The sequence below is a fragment of the Papio anubis genome, chromosome 11, assembly GCF_008728515.1.
Source record: "Papio anubis isolate 15944 chromosome 11, Panubis1.0, whole genome shotgun sequence".
NCBI classification, from domain to species: domain Eukaryota; kingdom Metazoa; phylum Chordata; class Mammalia; order Primates; family Cercopithecidae; genus Papio; species Papio anubis.
This window is the reverse complement of record NC_044986.1, coordinates 106,750,667-106,777,413: the sequence shown is the minus strand read 5'-3', so window position 1 is coordinate 106,777,413 and position 26,747 is coordinate 106,750,667. Positions and strand designations below refer to the sequence as shown.

The window sequence follows — 26,747 nt, the reverse complement described above, 5'->3', positions numbered from 1 at the left end:
GGTGGTCAGACTTCCCCATGGGAAGGCATTCAAATCCCCTTATGATCTTATATAAGTTGTAGTGTTTGTAAGAGTTTATACAAAACCTAATAAATTACACATAATGAGTATCTTTAGGGAATACTGAATTTCCTGTAAGTTCAACTTTGCCATTTTAGTAATGTCATTTATGATTAGAGGGGAAGTTTTGATAAATCCTTTAAATGTCTAAATGAATGCCTACTATTAAGTTATTTCTAATCAAAGAGTTTTTATAATTTTGAACAACTATAAATGAATTATTACCATTTTATTTATGGATAAACTGAGATTTTGTCTCTTCCACCCTTTTGTAAGATAAAATATTATGACAAATCTGCTTATAAACTGTGCAAGTTTTCAAATTGATTTTGAAAATTGTGATAAAAACACATAACATGGCCAGGTGCAATGGCTCATGCCTGTAATCACAGCTCTTTGGGAGACCAAGGTGGGCAGATCAGTTGAGCCCAGGAGTTCGAGACCAGCCTGGCCAACATGGCAAAACCCCATCTCTACAAAAAGAATACACAAATTAGCTGGGTGTGGTGGTGTGTGCCTGTAATCCTAGCTACTTAAGAAGATCAGGTAGGAGAATTGCTTGAGCCTAGGAGGGGGAGCCGAGATCATGCCACTAAACTCTGGTCTGGGTGACAGAGTGAGACCATGTCTCAAAAAACAAAACAAAACAAAACAAAAAAACATAACAAGAGATCTGCCCTCTTAACAAAATACATTATGGTTGACTCTACTACAATGTTGTACAGCAGATCCCTAGAACCTATTCATCTTGCTTGACACGTTATATTTTCTAACGGTTCTTTTAAAAGCCTACAAATTATATCTTTTAAATGATATGAAGAACAGAGATATATTGGATCCTAAATCCCTTCACAAGATAAACAATTAATGTCAGAGATTAACTTAATACACCTGAATGTCATGATTAAAAACACTTTTATAAATGTTTCCTTTTCAGATTTTACATTAACTCATATACCCAAATTTCTAAATGGTCATAGTGGTATGCTGGCCCTGTTAATGTCATTTAAAAGCTAGAGTGCACACCAGGTTTTCTATAGTATACACAAGAACTTCATTGAATTGAATCTTTCTTTTTTATTCAGCAGCGGAAGATTTTAGACATATGAACACATTCAGAGAGAATTCAGATAACAATTTTACGTATAACCTGTACATTTTTTAAAAAAATCAGTGGACCTGTAATTTCCTGTGATATTAGAATAAAATTATTACAAGAATCTATAAAACTTTCTAGGAAACAGGTCCAATATGAAAGTTATTGGAAATCTCGTTGCTTAAACTGTAGTTGGGAATTTGCGATAACCCCTTCAGAGGCTGAGAAAAGGAGAACAGACTTGTCAGAAGTTGGAGATCAGGCAAGGAATGAAATTGGTTAATGGAACTGCTTAAATTGCTGCTGTAGAAGCTAATTAAAATCTCACCTCCTCATGAAACCGGATCATTAGTATATGTATTTTTTCTATATTTTATTCCCATAAATATTTGACTAGAAAAAACCTAGATTTCTTTGAAACTCTTCCAGTGATTTTACAAACCACTTGCCTAGTTATTTTAATAATGTTTGAAAGTTACATTATAATTAAAAACAAGAGTAAGAAAGTGCTGATTAAGATTGTACGGATTGAAATTGCCACTTATTAGCTCACCTTTTCTTTGTTCTACCCTGTCCAAGTTATGGAAGTTTGCAGCTTTGAGAAAAGAAGCCTGTGTAAATGGTATCAACCTATCCCAGTACATTTACTTCAAGATTCAAACACATTCAGATGGGGGCTTGGGAACGGGATTAGCATTCATCATGGGGAAGAAAACCACAGGCCATCGGTGGATCATACACAGTAAGTGACCGTGTACTTTGAACATGTCTCTTGGGAAATATTTATTAAGTGTCTCCGAAATTTCTGCCCCCACCACCTTATCCTAGGCCAATGTGATTGTAAAGATGAATGTTAAGTTGAAAAGAAGGCTGTGTGTTTTCTTTCATATAAAATGGAAAAAAAAAATATCAATTATAAAAGCAACGAATGCTCTCGTGAATCTCATAGAAACCCGAGAAGAGCATGAATAAGTGAACAAAATAATTTAATATTATCACTCTTTGAAAAGCCCTGTTAATATTGTTGTTTTATAAATGATCTATGAATTTCTTTCCTCCCCAAATCTCTTTTCTCCTTCTCCCCTTTTCCATCTCCTCCACCACCTCCTCCTCCCATTTCCTCTTCTTCAGCCTCCTTTCCCCCCTCCCCACCTTCCCCTTTCTCTCTTTCTACTTTTTCTCTGATGCGTATTTGTTATACATGTATGAACACAGGTAAATGTGCGGATTTTCAACATAGATGAAAATATTTTTCTACTTTTCAGTAAGTCATGCCATTAAATATTCATCATTATTTGTATTTCACTGTAATGACTTTCAACAGTTTACTAATCTGTTCTCAACTAGTGGATTTCCCAGTTATTTTCATATTGTCTCAATATTGTAAAGTTGCTTCAAAGAAGAAATAGAATACCTAGTGTGTGAGAATGCTGCTGTAGGCACTAGAAATAAAGGAGTGACTGAAACAGATGGTCTTTGGCTCTCATTAGGGAGACAGCCAGTAAGTCAATAAATAGAAAGCGTTGCAGATGCTGTTAACTGCTACACAGCAGAATGGAAACAAGGAAAGGGTTTGTTAGTGATGGAGCATTTCTCTCTGAATGGAACCCAGAGGGAAAGGTCCATGCAAGAAGACCAGCATGGCTGGGGTGGGATAAGAAGAGCAAACTACACAGCAAATGTATATTTCTTCTTTATTGTATTGACTATTAAGGCTTTTGTCCATTTTGAACTTTTTTCACTTTTGTGAAATGCGTGAATATTTTCTAGTGTTGTAAGCATGTTTGTATTTTACGTACCAACTTTTTCTGTTTACCACTGTCATCTTTATGTATCACATGTAACACATTTTTATCACAGTGACTGCATGCGTCTAGTCTAAAAGTGTCAAAGAGAATTGACAGTCTTATAATGACAAACAGCTGACATTCCTTCAGTAAAGTCAATCCAATTCCCTGGAGATACCCTATTATGTCCAAGATCATTCCTCTATACTTTCTCACTTTTATTAGGGACTGGTTATAGGTGCTAGTCCATATTTATAAAAGAATATATAGTCATTTCTTGATTCAAAAATTTTGGCTTCCTCTATTGACATCCTATTATGAGGAATGGAACCTCTATTCCTTTCCCCAAATCCTATTTCTCTCCCTCCCATCATTCCGACTGTGTATTAATACACAGTTCTGTTTAAATTTTTAGCTTAGCAGTATTCTAACTCTTTTGAAATTTCTGAGCTAGATATTGCATGGTGATTACTTCTTTTGTTTGTATTTTATGTGAAAATTAATAGTTTCCTTACCTTTTATTTTCCATAGATGTTTTCTGAACTTAATGTGCTTTTCCTCAATATCAGTTGCAATATCAATTTGCATTCTGCCGAACCAAGTAGGGAAAATGATTGATATTTAGTAATGGTGCTGGGATATTTGATTTTTCATATAAAAATTACATATATAAATTTAAAAACTATACTATTTGGTTTTGTGTAACTATACTGTATGATGTTGAGGTGAAGACAAATCGCCTAGCAATGCATTTCTCAACTTATTCCCGTCATTAATTGACACGTGACTATATGCAGTTATATAGTTGTTCAGCCTGTTTTTTATTAGGACTTGTTTATAGGGAGCAGAATCTAACATGTAGGTGGAAGTATTAATTTTACCTTGGAAGAAGGATATTCCTTGCTGTATAACAAGCAGGGAGAAAGAATGTATTGCTACCGACTCAGATGAATTTATGAATTTAAAAAAATTAAGCAACGTGACATACAAAGTAATTTAATGGATTTTTTCAAGTATCTATTTTTCACGTACTCGTCTTCTGTTTTTTAGTTTTCATTATTAATTTTTTTTTTGGAAGAGTCTTACTCTGCCACACAGGCTGGAGTGCAGTGGCTCAATCTCAGCTCACTGAAACCTCTAGTTTTAATTTTTGTGGGTACATGATAGGTGTATATATTTATGGACTGCATAAGGTGTTTTGATACAGGCAAGCAATGTATAATAATCACATCATGAATGGGGTACCCATACCCTCAAGCATCTATCCTTTGAGTTACAAACAGTCCAGTTACTCTCTTTATTTTAAAGTGTACCATTATTATTGATAATAATAACCCTGTTGTGCTATCAGATAGGTCCTATTCATTCTTTCTGTTTTTTGTACCCATTAATCATACCTACCTCCCTCTACCAGCTTCCACTACCCTTCCCAGCACAAGTATTCATCCTTCTCTGGCTTCTTTTTCACGTGTCATTTTCTTTACCTTTTCTTTACATTTTTCCTTGTTCATTTGCTCCTCACATTTACGTGGTAATAATTATTTTAAGTAGGGATTTTGTGACCTCATTTTGTTCCTTGTTATCATTTATTTTGGTATCTTCTCTTTTTCTGAGGTTCGGTAACTAGTATATTTCCCGTTTTGTAGTCCACAATTCTATTGTGTGCCCAAGTCCTGCGAGATCCCCTCCTTCCTCCTCTCATTCTGATAAATCCGGGGAAATGTTATTGCAGATGCTCTTATATAAATAATCTTTTCAAAATCTTTATGCCCTTTACATCCCTCTCCACAGTTAAAACTTCACAACCCCCAAACTCTGTAGCTGCTGCTTCAAAGAAAACCAGTGGTGTCTCTGCTGCTCTGTCTGGGACCTCCTTCTGCAGGTGGGCCTTACACCCAAGAGATTCACAGCATCTTCAGCATCTAATTATTTTCTTTAGGCTGATTTCCCCTCTCCCTGCTTTTGAAGCTCTCTTTTGTCACTGCTTTTGTTCTATTAAGATGGCTCTGTTTTTTTATTCAATATTTTTTAATTTTTAATTTTTTTATTAAAAAATGTTTTTCTTTATTTTTTTTTCCTTGGGCTGCTTCTGACTCACACACACAAAAAAAGCAAAGGGCACTTACAGAAGGTTTTTGTGGCTTATATCAATAAATGACATCTTATGAATAATCTGTAAGTACATTAAGAAAAGGTGGACTAGAATTTCACGTGTAAGTAGTAAAGGTAGAAGTAGCAATGTGTCAAAGTATTATAAGGCAGTAATTTGTATTTCCTCTCACCCTACCACTTTCAATAGACTGAAAATTTCCTGAGGAATCCCGGGAACTCTGATTTCCCAATTTGTTGCATTATTTTCAGGTGTCTGGTGCATAATAGGTCTCAATAATTATTTGTTGAATGAATTAGTTTCTAATTAGCATCAACATATTTGTATTTTGTAATTATAGGCTACAGAATACAAAATTAAATTTTAAGTAGGAATGCTTAATAGTCCGATAATATTTAACATATGTGCTCTACATGACAATAAATTGTGGAGAAGGAAACGGCACCTAACCTTACATCCCCTCTCCTTTTCTTCTTTTCTCTCTAGGCTCGTTCCTCAGCCAAGGAAGGCTTGATATTTTTTCTTTTCTTAAAAAATAGTTCTTGTGCATCAGATAGCCTACTCTATAGCTTATAGTAAGATTCTAAGCTCAGTTTTCCAAATTTTGTTTTTTGTGTTTGAAAGAAAACTTTTCTAATTTTAAAATGGCTTTTCTCTCTCGGGCATCTTGCTGTAGAAATTTAAAGCCAGGTTTTTAAGGATGTTGTTTTGGAAATAGTTCTCAAGATTAGTTTTAAAAATTGAAAGGCTTTCTGTCAATTCTTTCTTGTCTCTTTCTCTGATCCCAGCTCTCTTGGAGAAAAAGATTGCTTCTGGCTCAGTAAAATAAGGATTATTTATAAGCAAGTATAAGAGGAAAAAAACACAATAATATATTTCAAAATATTTTCTCACATTATGCATTTAATGAAACAATGAAAAAGTCTAGAAAAGCCGCGTAGGGTAGGAATATGTAGGGAAGTTTTCATTGTGTAGTTGAGTCTTAGGCAAGGTCTTAAAATGCACATTTTTATCATGAAATGACACAACTACCTGATATTCTACTTTTTTTTTTTTTTTTTGCATCCATAATTTAATGGACTATCCTTGGCATATCTGAAGTGAACTCTGTGATATGAAGTTAAGATTGCATCTTTATTTTTTATGTTTGTGGGAGAGTAACACAATTCCATGCAGCGAATTTATTAATTTTTACATGAATTAGAAAAAGGCATCTCTTCTTGTAGACGGAGGCATTTTCAGCACAGAGTTCGGGGGGTGGATTCTGCCTTTGTCCTGATCAGCAGGGCTCAACTGAGGTTACCTGGTGTGATTTTTCTAGGGTTATAATCAAGGTATATGGAAATACTGCTCTCAACTATAATGCAATATCATCAGTTGCAATTTATGGTTTTTTGTTTTTTTGGTTTTTTTTTTGTGATTGGTGTTGAATAAGATTTCCATTTCCTTTAAATTATGTAGGGAAGGAGAATAGTAGAAAAGTATTTTTCCTAGTATTTTGAGAAAAGAACTATAATCTAGTGTTAAATAAAATCAGTTTGTACCCATTCGTGCTCCAACAACTACTAAGGCAGTTGGCAAAATCATGAGTCCTACTCAACTGAGAAATTTTTAAAAAAATTATTATTTGTTTATCATTGAATCAAGATACTTGGACCATCTAGAATCTGAGCCTTATCGTTCACATTTAAATATGCTTAAATTGTTGTATATTTGCAGGTCTCATGTAATGGTTCCTCTCAGTTTGTAATTTTTATATTATCTCAGAATCCTGTACTCTGACCTACACAATTAGTTTATTTAATCAAGTCTCTTAGCCCAGGCAGTGTTTCTGTAGTATGTAAACTGGCTCATAGCCAAGCACTGTAAATTTTATGATCATTTTTGTCTCATAAGAAAAGCCTTTATTTGATCCAATTTATTCATTTTTATTGCTGGAAGCTAGAGAGCAAAGTTTTAAGTTCTTTGTCCTCAAATACATTTTATTTTACTAAATGCCAATCTGTTGGTTAAATGATGTTTAATATTAAGATTTTTTTGGACTATAAAATTATCCCCTCAAGCAAAATAAAGTTCCTCATACTTCATTCATGTGACATGATGTCTAGTAGAATATCTACGTGTATTCTAGGTCATTGGTTTCTAACTATGCTCATAGAACCCTTGGCGGAAATTCTCAAAATGGTGATTAAGGACCAATGAAAATTTATATATAAATTTGCTTATACATTTTTAAATGCAGATTGTAAAATCTTGGATTAAAATCTCTGGGAATGAGGCCAGGTGCAGTCACTTGCACCTATAATCCCATTGAATGGGGAAAAGTGGTTGGATCACTTGAGCCCAGGAAATTGAGGTTGTAGTACACTACGATCATTGCCGTTGCACTCCAGCCTGGGTGACAGAATGACACTTTATCTCTAAAAAGAAAAAAAAATCATGAAATAGAGTTGGGAATTTGTATTTTTGGTATAATTCCTGGATGATTCTAGAATCTCATTGTTAGGGGCTTTCAAAGCAAGAAGTGGGGAAGGTATTGCTAAAAGAGAGAGGGTGGCTTTCTCACCTAATTCCAATTTTGATCAGAGAAGATTCATTTTTCTCTAAATCTAATAACTAATTTAAAAAAGTTTCAGAAGAAAGGAAAATTGCTCTAAGGTCCTTCCATTAAAGAACATAAAATAAAATTTTTGGGCTGGGTGCAGTGATTTACACATGTAATCCCAGCACTTTGGGAGACTGAGGCAGGTGGACCACTTGATGTCAGGAGTTCCAGACCAGCCTGGTCAACTTGGTGAAACCCCATCTCTATTAAAAATAAAATGCAAAAAATTATACTCAGACGTAGTGGTGCATGCCTGTAATTCCAGTTACTCAGGAGGCTGAGTCAGGAGAATAGCTACAACCCGGAAAGCGGGGTTTGCAGTAAGCTAAGATGGTGCCACTGCATTCCAGCCTGGGTGACAGAGCAAGACTCTGTCTCAAAAAAAAAAAAAAAAAAAACAAATTTGTGTGTCCTAGGGGAACTATTATAATTGTAAAATAGTTTTGAGGGAAAACTCTACCCTGAGTCATTCTAAAAAACATCCTTTCAAGGCACCCTTTGGCTTGCTTCATTTATTGTACAATACACGATGTTTTTTTCTCAATCATTTTTGCATAAGTGATTTCTTCTCTGTCTAATCAAAATTACCTTTGTCTTTCTGTTGGATCAAAACAAAAACACACATACCAATCTCATGATTAACCAATCTCATGATTATCTGGAGGTGATGGGTATTTTAAAATGTTGTGGATTTGCTTAAAATATTAGGACTTGGCTTACAGGTGGTTGAGAAACTATTTGTTTGAATATGCACTATCTTGAAGAGTAGAAGTACCCACATTAAAAAAAAAAAAAATAACACTGATCATTATCTTTCAGTTGGAAATGAGTTATGGTCCCCACTGCTGCTCATGCACCTACGTTCCTATTTGTATTATACATTTGTGCAGACTTGACATCGTGACAAACTAAAAGCCATACAAATAATGCAGACTATGTCCATGTGACATTAACTCTGTGTATCCTTCTATATCTAGTGCTGGATATGAATGTGGATAAAAGCGTCAGTAAAGAGAAAAATATTACAATTTTTTTCGTAACAATAATAATTTTCAAAGCTTTAGTCCCTTAGACAGTAAATACCAGAATTATTGCCTTCTCTCATAAGAAGATAAGCCAATATTTTATAGGCCAGTTTAGAAGCCATAACATTCTCCCAGCATAATTTCTAACAGATCAAGATTTTTAAATCTAAAATAATGGTTAAATACCAGTCATTAGAAACAGTTTTACTGCAATAAAAAGCAAGTGGTGCAAACAGCTGAAATTTAACTGTAGTCATTTTTTTTTTTTTTTTTTTGCCAAGACAACAAGTGCAAATATGTAGTTATTTTCTTTTAGCTGTTTTGATGCTTGTTGTCAAGTAGTATTCTGGCAGTATTGCCATAGGACTGAATATAAAACGTAATTATCCCTCTAAACACACAAAACAATGCCCTTATTTTAGATTGTCCTTGAGTTAAGGACCTATTATTTGCATTTTCATATATATCAGTAATTTCTGGTGTGTAAGTAAATTAAATCACTTTAATTTTGATTTTATTCAAAAGTATTTTCGCTGGATGATTTTTTAAAATTAACTAGAAAAGAACGAGATCATGTCTTTTGTGGAAATATGGATGGAACTGAAGGCCATCATATTTAGCGAACTATAATGCAGTGGGAGCTAAATGAAAAGAACTCTTAGACACAAAGAGGGGAACAAGAGACACTGTGACCTATTTGAGTGTGGAGGGTGGGAGGAGGAAGATAACCAGAAAAAATAACTTGAGTACCAGGGTTATTACTTGGGTGATGAAATAATCTGTATAACAAATCCCCGTGACGTGAGTTTTACCTGTATGACAAACCCATGCATGTACCCCTGAACCAGCCACTGCACCTGTCCAGAATCCTTTTTCTCATGGAATATTAAACTAAGATATTTCTCTGAGCAGTCATCATTTAAAACTGAAATAGATCTGGGAGAGGCTAGTAAATGATGATGAGATGATGATGGTAACATGATGTTCTAAAATGGTACATAACTGCACTGTGTCTCAGGCACAGATCTACAGTGGCTTTCCATGTACAAGTATTATCTCACTTAAGTATGACTGTCCTATGAGCTACCTCATTTTGCAGATGAAGAGATTTTGACTTAACAGATTTACATAACTTTTTCATGGTTACATGACTAGTAAATGGCAGAGCCAGGATTCAAACCCTGGTAGTATGACTCTACCCCCACTGCATATAAAGTTGTCATTAGATATTTGCCACCTGGAATCGCATATTGACACCTTTCCTCTATCCTCTATGATAGCAAACTGAGAGAAGGTCCCTGCTTAATTGGGGTTCTGATGGAGGTTGAGGGAAAGGAAGAAGGGGAAAGGTTATCAGTCCTTGGATGTTGGGGGGGTGGGGGTGGTCCGAGTATAGGAAGGAGTACAGTAGAAGAAAAGTAAGATGGGAAGGCAGTGGCCGACTCATCTGCTTTCCAATTTGGGCTACAAGTAGTCTCAGGTATGAGAAAAGAACACGAAAGGGCTACAGGAAAGGACTGAGAAGAAACAGTGTGCAGGCGAGAATTCAGCTTTGACTCTCCACGTCAGCACGAGTTTGACCAATGATGAAATGGCGTGACGAGTGAAAATCCTTTACTGGCAAAATCACCAGAAAGTAAATTCTGTTTTTAGGGGTACCGTTGCGCTGCTCAGTTCTGTGTAATCAGGCTACTCTCTTGGGATAGCCATTGTGAACACTGCCTTCCTGATAGGGATACAGCAAGTTGTAGAGTCAAAGCCAATTTGTATAACAGAGCCATTCAGAACACCCTGTCCATTTTTTGTTCTTTTAATGAAGAAAGTAACATTTTGAGTGTAGTGTTTATGTATAGTGACTACATTGGAATATAATGTGTAATGCTTTCAATAAACCCAGAAACTTCTAAAAAAAAAAAATAAAAAAAAAAAATAAAAAAAATAAAATAAAATAAAAAAAAATTAAATGCAATCGCTTGAAATACATGGGCTTTAAGAAAAATTTGTGCTGAAAATGTACAAACCATATCTAAAATGACACAGAGAGAGAGTGGTTAGGTAGCATACTTACTATACAAGGTAAACTTTTAAGAAGATAGTCATAAAAAGGTCTATAAAATTATGTTACCAATGATCACAACATTTTTGACTAATAATAAAATAACTTTCATATCACAGTTACAATTGCATTCAAAAATTAAAAATTCATTTTCATTGTATAATCTTTAAATATACTTTTCCTTTAGCCACGTTAAAATGAAATAATTATACTTGCATTCCAACTCCTGTAAAGAATTGTTATAATTGCCCAAAAGATTGTAGGAAAAACATGTTTCCTATACTAAGTAAATGCAAATTAGACTCGATTCCCTATAATGAGACAAGAACTTGAAAAAAAGAATATGCCACATGAAATATGAATTATTTTTAGGACATTAGTATGATCTTTTGACATAATGATTTATGCAGATACATCAATTACTCAAATCAAACATCTTTATTGCCTAAAAGATTCATAGATGGTATCGAGTAGGCATACCATTTATCCTTAACATTAGGCATGTATTTCCTGAGCCCCTACTCTGTGAGAACAGAAAACTTTGGGCATGGAACCAGATATATATAAGTAGATGTGTAAAACCCAGTAGAAAGTGTTACTTACTGAAGGGGTGGTCCACTTAGATAACGACCTGTCAGGTCGATGTTCTTGGTTGTATGTCTGTCTTTAAAGATACCCAAGGCATTCTCTATCTTTGGATTTTGTTGGATAATACAAGTTAACTAAAATAATACTATGGGTAAAGACCATATACTGTTAAGAATTTCTTAGCTTTTTTATTGCTACAAAATTTCTTTTTTTTTTTTACCATGAAAAGAAAAATACGTTTTTATTTTAGAGAAGTGTTTACATATAGATAAGAAAGACAATGACATTAACCATAACCCTACTACCATGATATGAACATTATGCATATATGCATATATATTTTTAATAAATAGGCATTTATATTGACCACACTGTTTTTGACTATGCTTTTAATTTTGTTTGCAATCTGTAATCAACTGTTTATTAATATTTTATGGGCCAAGAGTATCCCATTAAGTGAAGGTGCCAAAATTCGCTAGGCCAAGTCATCGCTGTTATTAGTTGCTTTTGGTGATAAACAATTTTAATCAATCTTCATTGAACAATGTATAGCTTTGACACATCTCACATCATGTACTGAAAGGAAAATGAAACCATACACAGTAGAATTTTCTGTTAATTATTACTCGTAATTTAGACATTTGGTAAGTCTAAATTACTCCTCAAAAATGTACCACTTTTGCAAGCAGTTTGAGATGCCTGTTTTTCTGTATGCTTGCTAATGCTGAATATATAAGTATTTTTTCATATTTTCTAATTTGACAAGTTAAAATAGTATCCAATCATATATATATATTTTTATGCCTTTGGTACTAATGAAGCTCACCATTTTTTATGCCTTGCCCAAGTATATTTTGCATGTGTGTGTGTGTTTTTCCTGTTTGTGCCGTTGGCTTGGTTTGAAGTGTGCAGTGTTTGTTTTTTCATCATTGATTCGTAAGACTTTTTAAAGCATTGATGTGTTTATCTATTATGTATGTTGTAAAGATTTTTTCCATTTTTTGTTGGCCTTTGTTTTACTGTTTATCATATTTTCATGTTTTAAAAATTCTTACTTTTTATATAGTTATGCCTTCCAATCTTATTCTTTATGGCTTATATTTTATTGTGCCTAGAAGGACATTTTACACTGAAGTTTATATACAATTCATCTGTATTTTCTACTTTTACTTCAGTAGTTTTGGTGTTTTTACAGTTATATCTTGAATTCTTCTGGCAATTTATTTTGCTGACTGTTATGTGAAAAGAATCTCTTTTGTCTTAATGATTAACTAGTTGCTTTGACTTTTTTTATTATTATACTTTAAGTTCTCGGGTACATGTGCAGAACGTGCTGGTTTGTTACATATGTATACACGTGCCATGGTGGTTTGCTGCACCTATCAACCCGTCATCTGCATTAAGAATTTCTCCTAATGCTATCCCTCCCCTATCCCCTCACTCCCTCGACAGGTCCCGGTGTGTGATATTTCCCCCCATGTCCATGTGGTCTCGTTGTTTAACTCCCAGTTATGAATGAGAACATGCAGCATTTGGTTTTCTGTTACTGTGTTAGTTTGCTGAGAATGATGGTTTCCAGCTTCATCCATGTCCCTGCAAAGGATATGAACTCATTCTTTTTTATGACTGCATGGTATTCCATGGTGTATACATGCCACATTTTCTTTATCCAGTCTATCACTGATGAACATTTGGGTTGGTTCCATGTCTATGCTATTGTGAATAGTGCTGCAGTAAACAACCCCATCATGCTTTGGCATTTTTAATAGACGCAGTCTTGTTTCACTAAGTATCCTTTGCCACTGAGAGACCTCTAGTTCCAGGTGATGGAATCTCCATCTTGATCCTGGAGTTTTTCTATGGCTAGCATGTCTTGCTGAGCATATTGAGTAGCATCAGTCCAAGATAAAGTCCTACCATGTGGAGCCAGGCATCCACATGATGCTTTTATGTTGCTTGTCCCCTTAAACCACACATGTGCTTGTGGTTGCTGACCCAGCTGGGAATCCCACGACTGCAGTAATCTAACCTGTCTCACTAGGCTGCTGCTACATGGGCACCACTCCCTTCTAGGTCAACCAGTGATGTTCATCTTGCAGGATTCTCCCTGCCACAAGTTCAAGGATGAACTCCTTTCAGTATGTGGTAACTGAAGGAACCTGACAAGTATTTAGGATTACTTTCAGCATAAGTCTTCTTTGATGCTTCTCCTACTCTGACTTGGTGCCTTATTTTGGAAAAGTGTTCCCAGCCTCTGGGCATCCCATTTCTTTTAGGTTTATGTTGTTTGATACCGTCTCCAGGCTGCTGGATAGACATGGGAGTAATGCCATTGAACCTAATCCTGTGGCCATCAACCTCAAATTCTTCTTAAGTGGATTCTGATTTGGGAACAAGTGGTTTTGCCTGTAGGTGGCAGTGGAGAGCAGGGTTTCAGTGCCTGCATTAGTTTCCTGTGGCTGCTATTACCAATTTTCACAGACTTGGTGCTGTTAAACAATACAAATGTTTTTTCTCCTGGTCCTAGAGGCAGAAAGTCTGAAATCAGTTATTACTGGGACAAAATCAAAGTATCAGCAGGGCTGTGCCCTCCAAAGGCTCTAGGGGAGACTGTTCTGTGCCTCTTCCAGCTTTTGGTGGCTGCCGGCATTCCTGGATTAGTGGCCTTGTCATTCTTCTGCCTCCTTGTTCATGTTGCCTCCTCTTCTCCTTGCATCAAATGTCCCTCTGCTTCTCTCATTATCACACTTATGATTGTCTTTAGAGTCTATCCAGATAATCCAGGGTAATGGCCTATCTCAAGTCTGTTAATTTAATCATAGTGGAATAGGCTTAACCATGTAAGGTAAAATTTATGGTGTGCAAGGATTAGGACTGATAGTTTTGGAGTCTGTGATTTAGTCTGTTATAGTGCCTAAGTTCTGGAATCAGATAACACAAGATCTAAATCCCAGATCCAGCATTTATTAGTCGTATGGACTTAGGTGATGATATAAACTCTGTGCTTTAGTTTATTCATTTGAAAAATTGGCATAAAAGTACATATTTCATATGGTTATTGTCAGCCATAAGTAAGAAAATGCAGACAAATTAAGGATCAAAAGTACATGTCTCGTAATACAATGTGAAATGTTACTTATTATGTTGTGATATAAGATTGAAAAAATATATTAGATCAAATTGCAGAGAGTCTTAAGCACTGTGCTAAGAAGACTAACAGGAGCTTTGTTGGGGGTGGCCCTTTCAGGAGCCATTGCCGAATTTTTAATACAAATGAATCAGAAGATAATTGATGTTTATTAAATATTTATTGTGATATTTGTGTGTAGACAGGTTTGAGAAAGAAAAAAGTTGGAAGTTAGAAAATTAGTTGAAGTAATTGAACAGGTTTTATTGGCATAAACTAGACAGAAGGAAGAATTTTGCAAAGGAAGGATCTTCCATGTGTCTCTTAGACCACAAGCTCCAGGAAGGTAGAAACGAGGCTATTTTGTTCACCATTGTAGCCCTAGTACTTAGAAAAGCACATTCCACCTGTACTGTATTCTCAAGCACATCAGAATTGCCTGGAGATTTGTTAAAACACAGGAATCTTGGGCTAACTCTAGAGTTTCTGATTTAGTGGGTCTGGGGTAGACCCTAAGAATTTACATTTTAAACAAATTCCCAGGTGATGCTGATGCTACTGGTGTGGGAACCTTACTTTGAGAACTACTTAGTCAAGATCTGGTTCTTGAAATTGGCAGCACATTGGAATTACTTGGAGGCAGAATTGAAAGATACTGATACCCAGGTCCTGTTTCATTCAATGAAATCAGAATCTTGATGGTAGATGTGGTTGTATTTTATAAAGCATTGCAAGGGTGGGCAGCCAACTCTTTGGAAATTGCTATCCATACTAGGCAGATAACTTTAAACACAGTTCCAGGGAATATATTTCATGCTCCAAAAAATGGTTTCTTTATAACTTTTTCACCGTTATCACCTTTTTGGGTATGCGCTCACATGACTGTACTTTTGTTACACTTTTTCCTCAAATGTAACTATTTCTTCTCCTAGAGTTACAGTCCTTTTACTAAATTTCTAGTTTTTTGTTTGTTTGTTTGTTTCTGACTGTTTCTTATTTGGCAAGTTGATAATCTGACTTTCCTAGCTATGTGTTTTATAAGAGGAGCAAGCCGGCTCTGGCATGATTTTTCCAATTTAGAAAAACATTACTGTCTTCATCATTTTGTGGGGAAAATTTCAGGAATGATAAATTATTCTTAAATAATTGTTAAATCTCAAAATATTTTCTGGAGGTTTTATCACCTTTTCCTCAGCACTTAAGTGTTAAAAGGAAATGGATTTAAGGCATATGCTTACTCTGAAGAACTGCGCTATCATTTCAAGGTAAGTTGGGACTGGTTTATGAAGGACACATTTAAATATCTTATTGGCTATTCATGTATTGATTTATTGAATTGATGAGCATTTGTTATATGAAATAGTCTGTTGGAAGCCCTTCATTATTCATTGTAAAAATGTGATTGAAGTAATTGTTCATCATGTTATACCTGTTCTCTTTGAGAAGACATTTGTGAGAAATTAGTTTCCAGACTTTTATGAGCACGTGATGTAATTTTACTGAAGAATCACTTTGGTTTTGTGTTTTCATAAGGCTCTCATGATTATTGCTAATTATGTTTTCTTCCTTACATTGACTCATAGAAAGCTTAGAACCGATTTTTTCATATATTGTTAGTAAGTCTGTGAAATTTCTGTAATGCCTTTTGTGATCTACTTTTATCCTTGACTCCATTTAGTGCCCCAACTCTTTTCTCTTGGTATTATCTTTATTTATATGTAAATATATCTGTGTGTATATATGTGTGTGTGTGTGTGTGTTTGTGTGAGTGTATCTTTTAGTTTATTATATTGTACTGTATTGCATATATTTTTGAGAATAAGGTGAGTTTTAAGTAAACTATAAATTAAATTTTAAAAATATAAGCATTATGAATCATCTCATTAGAAATACACAAGTTCTGTGAACTTTGTTTTAATTGAAATAATTATTTACTTATAATTGTTTTCATTTTATGAACTAGTTTATTTTCTCATTCACTATAAAATAATTTACAAGAGTTAATTCTATAATCATAAGATTAAAAGAGGGAGTATATATAGATTGGGTTTTCTTTAGGTAACTAAAACATATTTAGACATTTTATTAGTGGCATGACAGTAAAAGTAATGCAGTTTCTGGAATAATAAAGTTTGGGGTAAGAGTATAGATCATCATGGCTATTTTTAAGACTTTATTTATATAGTTACACTTTTAAAAGAATGTAGTGACTGCATACCCTGCCTCACAAATGTATAAACTATATTTATAGCATTATTTGTATACCCTATGATATATTACTTTCAAAGGCGTGTTAAAATGCAATTTTATAGCTGTTTTGCATACAAGTTATGAGAAATATTTTATGCAAGTAACAGGAGATGCAAAGTCTTTAAATTTAGATTTTAAAAACTGTATCATTTAAAACAAAGTAAGGACCAGAAAGAAGATACAAAGTATTCTATGGGAACTGAGGAGAGAGGCTCCCAAAGCATTATGGGAAAGGTAATTTTTGAGTTGGCTGTAAAGCATTGCATAGAATTTCATCAAGCAAAGTGATGGCTACACCCAGCATGGGGAAATAATAAATGATTCTTTTATTGTATTAAAAACTTAGTATCTAAGAGCAATGGCTTGGAAGGTGTCTTCATCCATTTTGTGTTTTTTATAAAAGAATACCTCAGGCTGAGTAATATATAAATGAAACAGGTTTATTTAGCTCATGGTCTGCAGGCTGTACAAGAAGCATGGTGCCCACATCTGCTCAGTTTCTGGTGAGGACTTTTGTGCTGCATCAAAACATGGCAGAAAAGGTCAAAGGGAAATGGGCACATGGGAAGAAGGACCAAGCCTAAGAGGCTTCCTTGCTTTATAACAACCCACTAATCCCTTCCCCACAAGAATCAATCCAGTCTCCTGAGAGTGGGAGCTCACTCACTACTGCTAGAAAAGCACCAAGCCATTCATAGATAATCAGTGCCCATGACCCGAATATCTCCTACTAGGCTTCATCTCCCAACACTGCCACACTGGAGATCAAATTTCAACATACTTGGTTGGAATGGGACAAAGGACGTGATTTACAAGGGAACTGATAGGAAAGACAAGAAGGAAAGAAAAGGAAACAAGGGGAAACAAAGGGAAAGAGAGGAAAGGGAAGGGAAGCAAGGGAAAAGGGGGAAAGGGAGAAAGGGAAAAAAAGAGAAAGGGAACTCTAAGGGGAACGTGTGTGAGAGAGACTATAGGAAATTATTAATGTCAAATGGGTAATGTCATGACTAAACTGTAAGAGAAGATAATGACTGTGGAACCTTGGAGAGTGCCTTTTTTAAAAACATAGGCAGGACTAGAAAAGAGACACAAGAGTGTGCCTTGTGTGCCTTGACAGAGAGGTACTCAGCACGTTAAGATGCTCAGCAGCATGAGTGAGTGAGAAGTTAAGAAGAACGCAGAGTTTTGGCTCACAGGGGTAGAAACCTCAAAGCCCACCTTCAATCAGTTCACTCCGTATTTAAGATGATTTGCTGGGCTACATTTTGCTGGCCAGAAGTGAACATTTATCTTCTTAGAGAGGAGATAACATCATCCAGACCCTCAAATCCTTTGCATAGTTCCAGTCACAATGTATCGGAGAAAAAAATCAAAACTAGAATTCTATACCTGGTAAAAGTATTCCTCAAAACTGAAGGCAAATTGAAGACTTTTTCAGACAAATGAAACCAAGAAAATTTGTCATCAGCAGGCTTACACAAAAGAAATGTCTACAACCAGAAGGAAAATAATCCTAGATAGAAATAAGGAATGCATTATTGAATGAAAAGCTGAGAGATAAATGTACAAATGAATTTAAATTAACATAGGCTATATGAAATAATATTTATGGATTTATAATATGTAAATCATATATTGATTAAGATACACAAAATTAATAGTATAAAAAGCAGTATAAGGGGCACTTCACATGACAAGTGCCTTGGGAATTCTGCTTCTCCATAAAACCAGGCAAAAGTTATCAAATACAAAGTAAAGAGATGGAGAAAGATCTATCAAATAGAAAACAATAGGGAGCAGGAGTTGCTATTCTAATTTCAGACAAAACAAACTTTGAGCCAGTAATTATCCAAAAGGACAAAGAAGCGCATTAGATAATAAAGGGTACAACTCAAAAAGAATATATAACTATCCTAATTATATATGCATCCAATACTAGAGCACCTGGATTCATAAAACAAATTCTTAGAGATCTACAAAGAGACTTACACACAACATACACAAATCAATAATTGTGATGTGATTCAGCACATAAGCAGAACTAAAACCAAAACCCACATGATTATCTCAATAGATGCAGAAAAACTTTCAATAAAATTCAACATCTTTTCATGTTAAACCCTCAACAAACTAGGCATTGAAGGAACATACCTCAAAATAACAAGAGCCATCTATGACAGACCCACAGACAACATATGGAAAGGACAAAAGCTGTAAGCTTTTCCTCTGAGAACCAGAACAAGACAAAGATGCCCACTCTCATCACTCCTATTCAGCATAGCTCTGGAGTCTTAGCCAGGGCAATCAGTCAAGAGAAATAAAAGGCATCTGAATAAGAAGAGAGGAAGCCATACCATCTCTCTTTACAAACAATATGATTCTACAACTAGAAAACCCCATAGGTTCTGCCCAAGGGCTCCTGGATTCAAGAAACAACTTCAGCAAAGTTTCAGGATACAAAATCAAAAAATCAGTAACATTTCTATATGCCAACAACATCCAAGCTGAGAGTCAAATCAAGGATGCACTTCCGTTCACAATGGCCACAAAAAGAACAAGATACCTAGGGATGCAACTAACCAGGGAGGTGAAATATCTTTATAACAAGAATTATGAAACACTTCTGAAAGAAATCAGAGATGACACAAGCAAATGGAGAAAAAAAATCATGCTGATGGATAGGAAGAATCAATGTTGTTAAAATGGCTATACTGCCCAAAGCAATTTATAGATTTAATGCTATTCCTATCAAATTGCCAATGACATTTTTCACAGAATTAAAAAAACTACTCTAAAATTAATATGGAGCCAAAACAGAGCCTGAAGAGCAAAAGCAATCCTAAGCAAAAATAAAGCAGGAGAAATCATACTACTCAGCAAACCATATTACAAAGCTACAGTAACCAAAACAGAATAGTGCTGTTACAAAAATAGACACGTTGACCAAGAGAAGAGGTTAGAGAACCCAGAAATAAAGCTGCACACCTCCAACCATCTGATCTTTGACAAAATTGACAATAACAAGCAATGGGGAAAGGACTTCCCTAGTCAATAAATGATACTGGGGGAGGGCGGAGCAAGATGGCCGAATAGGAACAGCTCCAGTCTCCAACTCCCAGCGCCAGCGACACAGAAGACCGGTGATTTCTGCATTTTCAACTGAGGTACTGGGTTCATCTCACTGGGGAGTGCCGGACGATCGGTGCTGGTCAGCTGCTGCAGCCCGACCAGCGAGAGCTGAAGCAGGGCGAGGCATCGCCTCACCTGGGAAGCACAAGGGGGAAGGGAATCCCTTTTCCTAGCCAGGGGAACTGAGACACACAACACCTGGAAAATCGGGTAACTCCCACCCCAATATTGCGCTTTAAGCAAACAGGCACACCAGGAGATCATATCCCACACCTGGCCGGGAGGGTCCCACGCCCACGGAGCCTCCCTCATTGCTAGCACAGCAGTCTGTGATCTACCGGCAAGGCAGCAGCGAGGCTGGGGGAGGGGCGCCCGCCATTGCTGAGGCTTAAGTAGGTAAACAAAGCTGCTGGGAAGCTCCAACTGGGTGGAGCTCACAGCAGCTCAAGGAAACCTGCCTGTCTCTGTAGACTCCACCTCTGGGGACAGGGCACAGCTACACAACAACAACAACAACAACAACAAAGCAGCAGAAACCTCTGCAGACGCAAACGACTCTGTCTGACAGCTTTGAAGAGAGCAGTGGATCTCCCAACACGGAGGCTGAGATCTGAGAACGGACAGACTGCCTGCTCAAGTGGGTCCCTGACCCCTGAGTAGCCTAACTGGGAGACATCCCCCACTAGGGGCAGTCTGACACCCCACACCTCACAGGGTGGAGTATACCCCTGAGAGGAAGCTTCCAAAGCAAGAATCAGACAGGTACACTCGCTGTTCAGAAATATTCTATCTTCTGCAGCCTCTGCTGCTGATACCCAGGCAAACAGGGTCTGGAGTGGACCTCAAGCAATCTCCAACAGACCTACAGCTGAGGGTCCTGACTGTTAGAAGGAAAACTATCAAACAGGAAGGACACCTACACCAAAACCCCATCAGTACATCACCATCATCAAAGACCAGAGGCAGATAAAACCACAAAGATGGGGAAAAAGCAGGGCAGAAAAGCTGGAAATTCAAAAAATAAGAGCACATCTCCCCCGGCAAAGGAGCGCAGCTCATCGCCAGCAACGGATCAAAGCTGGACGGAAAATGACTTTGACGAGATGAGAGAAGAAGGCTTCAGTCCATCAAATTTCTTAGAGCTAAAGGAGGAATTACGTACCCAGCGCAAAGAAACTAAAAATCTTGAAAAAAAAAGTGGAAGAATTGACGGCTAGACTAATTAATGCAGAGAAGGTCATAAACGAAATGAAAGAGATGAAAACCATGACACGAGAAATACGTGACAAATGCACAAGCTTCAGTAACCGACTCGATCAACTGGAAGAAAGAGTATCAGCGATTGAGGATCAAATGAATGAAATGAAGCGAGAAGAGAAACCAAAAGAAAAAAGAAGAAAAAGAAATGAACAAAGCCTGCAAGAAGTATGGGATTATGTAAAAAGACCAAATCTCCGTCTGATTGGGGTGCCTGAAAGTGAGGGGGAAAATGGAACCAAGTTGGAAAACACTCTTCAGGATATCATCCAGGAGAACTTCCCCAACCTAGTAGGGCAGGCCAACATTCAAATCCAGGAAATACAGAGAACGCCACAAAGATACTCCTCGAGAAGAGCAACTCCAAGACACATAATTGCCAGATTCACCAAAGTTGAAATGAAGGAAAAAATCTTAAGGGCAGCCAGAGAGAAAGGTCGGGTTACCCACAAAGGGAAGCCCATCAGACTCACAGCAGATCTCTCAGCAGAAACTCTCCAAGCCAGAAGAGAGTGGGGGCCAATATTCAACATTCTTAAAGAAAAGAATTTTAAACCCAGAATTTCATATCCAGCCAAACTAAGTTTCATAAGTGAAGGAGAAATAAAATCCTTTACAGATAAGCAAATACTTAGAGATTTTGTCACCACTAGGCCTGCCTTACAAGAGACCCTGAAGGAAGCACTCAACATGGAACGGAACAACCGGTACCAGCCATTGCAAAAACATGCCAAAATGTAAAGACCATCGAGGCTAGGAAGAAACTGCATCAACTAACGAGCAAAATAACCAGTTAATATCATAATGGCAGGATCAAGTTCACACATAACAATCTTAACCTTAAATGTAAATGGACTAAATGCTCCAATGAAAAGACACAGACTGGCAAACTGGATAAAGAGTCAAGACCCATCAGTCTGCTGTATTCAGGAGACCCATCTCACACGCAGAGACATACATAGGCTCAAAATAAAGGGATGGAGGAAGATTTACCAAGCAAATGGAGAACAAAAAAAAGCAGGGGTTGCAATCCTAGTCTCTGATAAAACAGACTTTAAACCATCAAAGATCAAAAGAGACAAAGAAGGCCATTACATAATGGTCAAGGGATCAATTCAACAGGAAGAGCTAACTATCCTAAATATATATGCACCCAATACAGGAGCACCCAGATTCATAAAGCAAGTCCTTAGAGACTTACAAAGAGACTTAGACTCCCATACAATAATAATGGGAGACTTCAACACTCCACTGTCAACATTAGACAGATCAACGAGACAGAAAGTTAACAAGGATATCCAGGAATTGAACTCATCTCTGCAGCAAGCAGACCTAATAGACATCTATAGAACTCTCCACCCCAAATCAACAGAATATACATTCTTCTCAGCACCACATCGTACTTACTCCAAAATTGACCATATAATTGGAAGTAAAGCACTCCTCAGCAAATGTACAAGAACAGAAATTATAACAAACTGTCTCTCAGACCACAGTGCAATCAAACTAGAACTCAGGACTAAGAAACTCAATCAAAACCGCTCAACTACATGGAAACTGAACAACCTGCTCCTGAATGACTACTGGGTACATAACGAAATGAAGGCAGAAATCAAGATGTTCTTTGAAACCAATGAGAACAAAGATACAACATACCAGAATCTCTGGGACACATTTAAAGCAGTGTGCAGAGGGAAATTTATAGCACTAAATGCCCACAAGAGAAAGCAGGAAAGATCAAAAATTGACACTCTAACATCGCAATTAAAAGAACTAGAGAAGCAAGAGCAAACACATTCCAAAGCTAGCAGAAGGCAAGAAATAACTAAGATCAGAGCAGAACTGAAGGAGATAGAGACACAAAAAACCCTCCAAAAAATCAATGAATCCAGGAGTTGGTTTTTTGAAAAGATCAACAAAATTGACAGACCACTAGCAAGACTAATAAAGAAGAAAAGAGAGAAGAATCAAATCGATGCAATTAAAAATGATAAAGGGGATATCACCACCGACCCCACAGAAATACAAACTACCATCAGAGAATACTATAAACACCTCTACGCAAATAAACTGGAAAACCTAGAAGAAATGGATAATTTCCTGGACACTTACACTCTTCCAAGACTAAACCAGGAAGAAGTTGAATCCCTGAATAGACCAATAGTAGGCTCTGAAATTGAGGCAATAATTAATAGCCTACCAACCAAAAAAAGTCCAGGACCAGATGGATTCACAGCTGAATTCTACCAGAGGTATAAGGAGGAGTTGGTACCATTCCTTCTGAAACTATTCCAATCAATAGAAAAAGAGGGAATCCTCCCTAACTCATTTTATGAGGCCAACATCATCCTGATACCAAAGCCTGGCAGAGACAAAACAAAAAAAGAGAATTTTAGACCAATATCCCTGATGAACATCGATGCAAAAATCCTCAATAAAATACTGGCAAACCGGATTCAACAACACATCAAAAAGCTTATCCACCATGATCAAGTGGGCTTCATCCCTGGGATGCAAGGCTGGTTCAACATTCGCAAATCAATAAACATAATCCAGCATATAAACAGAACCAAAGACAAGAACCACATGATTATCTCAATAGATGCAGAAAAGGCTTTTGACAAAATTCAGCAGCCCTTCATGCTAAAAACACTCAATAAATTCGGTATTGATGGAACGTACCTCAAAATAATAAGAGCTATTTATGACAAACCCACAGCCAATATCATACTGAATGGGCAAAAACTGGAAAAATTCCCTTTGAACACTGGCACAAGACAGGGATGCCCTCTCTCACCACTCCTATTCAACATAGTGTTGGAAGTTCTGGCTAGGGCAATTAGGCAAGAGAAAGAAATCAGGGGTATTCAGTTAGGAAAAGAAGAAGTCAAATTGTCCCTATTTGCAGATGACATGATTGTATATTTAGAAAACCCCATTGTCTCAGCCCATAATCTCCTTAAGCTGATAAGCAACTTCAGCAAAGTCTCAGGATACAAAATTAATGTGCAAAAATCACAAGCATTCTTATACACCAGTAACAGACAAACAGAGAGCCAAATCATGAATGAACTTCCATTCACAATTGCTTCAAAGAGAATCAAATACCTAGGAATCCAACTTACAAGGGATGTAAAGGACCTCTTCAAGGAGAACTACAAACCACTGCTCAGTGAAATAAAAGAGGACACAAACAAATGGAAGAACATACCATGCTCATGGATAGGAAGAATCAATATCGTGAAAATGGCCATACTGCCCAAGGTAATTTATAGATTCAATGCCATCCCCATCAAGCTACCAATGAGTTTCTTCACAGAACTGGAAAAAACTGCTTTAAAGTTCATATGGAACGAAAAAAGAGCCCGCATCTCCAAGACAATCCTAAGTCAAAAGAACAAAGCTGGAGGCATCACGCTACCTGACTTCAAACTATACTACAAGGCTACAGTAACCAAAACAGCATGGTACTGGTACCAAAACAGAGATATAGACCAATGGAACAGAACAGAGTCCTCAGAAATAATACCACACATCTACAGCCATCTGATCTTTGACAAACCTGAGAAAAACAAGAAATGGGGAAAGGATTCCCTATTTAATAAATGGTGCTGGGAAAATTGGCTAGCCATCAGTAGAAAGCTGAAACTGGATCCTTTCCTTACTCCTTATACGAAAATTAATTCAAGATGGATTAGAGACTTAAATGTTAGACCTAATACCATCAAAATCCTAGAGGAAAACCTAGGTAGTACCATTCAGGACATAGGCATGGGCAAAGACTTCATGTCTAAAACACCAAAAGCAACGGCAGCAAAAGCTAAAATTGACAAATGGGATCTAATTAAACTAAAGAGCTTCTGCACAGCAAAAGAAACTACCATCAGAGTGAACAGGCAACCTACAGAATGGGAGAAAATTTTTGCAATCTACTCATCTGACAAAGGGCTAATATCCAGAACCTACAAAGAACTCCAACAAATTTACAAGAAAAAAACAAACAACCCCATCAAAAAGTGGGCAAAGGATATGAACAGACATTTCTCAAAAGAGGACATTCATACAGCCAACAGACATATGAAAAAATGCTCATCATCACTGGCCATCAGAGAAATGCAAATCAAAACCACAATGAGATACCATCTCACACCAGTTAGAATGGCCATCATTAAAAAGTCAGGAAACAACAGGTGCTGGAGAGGATGTGGAGAAATAGGAACACTTTTACACTGTTGGTGGGATTGTAAACTAGTTCAACCATTATGGAAAACAGTATGGCGATTCCTCAAGGATCTAGAACTAGATGTACCATATGACCCAGCCATCCCATTACTGGGGATATACCCAAAGGATTATAAATTATGCTGCTATAAAGACACATGCACACGTATGTTTATTGCAGCACTATTCACAATAGCAAAGACTTGGAATCAACCCAAATGTCCATCAGTGACAGATTGGATTAAGAAAATGTGGCACATATACACCATGGAATACTATGCAGCCATAAAAAAGGATGAGTTTGCGTCCTTTGTAGGGACATGGATGCAGCTGGAAACCATCATTCTTAGCAAACTATCACAAGAACAGAAAACCAAACACCGCATGTTCTCACTCATAGGTGGGAACTGAACAACGAGATCACTTGGACTCAGGAAGGGGAACATCACACACCGGGGCCTATCATGGGGAGGGGGGAGGGGGGAGGGATTGCATTGGGAGTTATACCTGATGTAAATGACGAGTTGATGGGTGCAGCAGACTAACATGGCACAAGTATACATATGTAACAAACCTGCATGTTATGCACATGTACCCTACAACTTAAAGTATAATAATAATAAATAAATTAAAAAAAAAATAAATGATACTGGGATAACTGGCTAGATATACACAGAGGATTGAAACTGGACTCCTTCCTTACTCCATATTCAAAAATTAACTTAATGTGGATGAAAAATACCTAAACGTAAAGCTAAAACTATAAAATCCTTAGAAGAAATCCTAGGAAATACTATTCTGGACAGAGACCCTGGCAAAGATTTCATAAGCAAATGCCAAAAGCAATGGTAACAAAAACAAAAATTGACAAGTGAGACCTAATTAAACTAAAGGCCTTATGCACAGCACAAGAAGCTATCAATAGAGTAAACAGACAATCTGTAGAATGGGAGAAAATATTTGCAAACTCTGCATTGACAAAGGCCTAACTTCCAGAATCTATAAGGAACTTGAATCAAACAAACAAAGCAAACAAACAAACCCAAATAATCCCATTAGAACATGTGCAAAGGACATGAGCAGACACTTCTCAAAGTTACACATATGGGTGCCCAACAAGCAGATGAAGAAATGTTCATCACTGATCGTTAGAGAATTGCAAATCAAAAGCACAGTGAGATACCATCTCAAACCAGTCAAAATGACTATTACTAAAAAGTCAAAAATTAACACAGGCAGATGAGGGTATGGAGAAAAGTAAATGCTTACACCCTGTTGGTGGCAATGTAAATCTGTTCAGCTGTTGTTTAAAGCAGTGTGGTGATTTCTCAAAGAACTCAAAGCAGAATTACCATTCGATCCAGCAATCCCATTATTATTGAGTATATATCCAAAGGAATATAAATCATTTTACCATAAAGACACATGCACTGCAT

General features: G+C 36.7%; 1 protein-coding gene across 1 annotated transcript in view; it reads left to right on the top strand.

Annotated features, from left to right (window-relative positions):
• MALRD1 (MAM and LDL receptor class A domain containing 1) overlaps positions 1-26,747 on the top strand; it is a 682,023-nt gene that overhangs the window by 230,219 nt on the left and 425,057 nt on the right. The window contains exon 21 of the mRNA XM_031652710.1: positions 1,736-1,898. Within this exon, the coding sequence (XP_031508570.1) occupies positions 1,736-1,898 (163 nt within the window). The remainder of the gene's footprint in view (positions 1-1,735; positions 1,899-26,747) is intronic.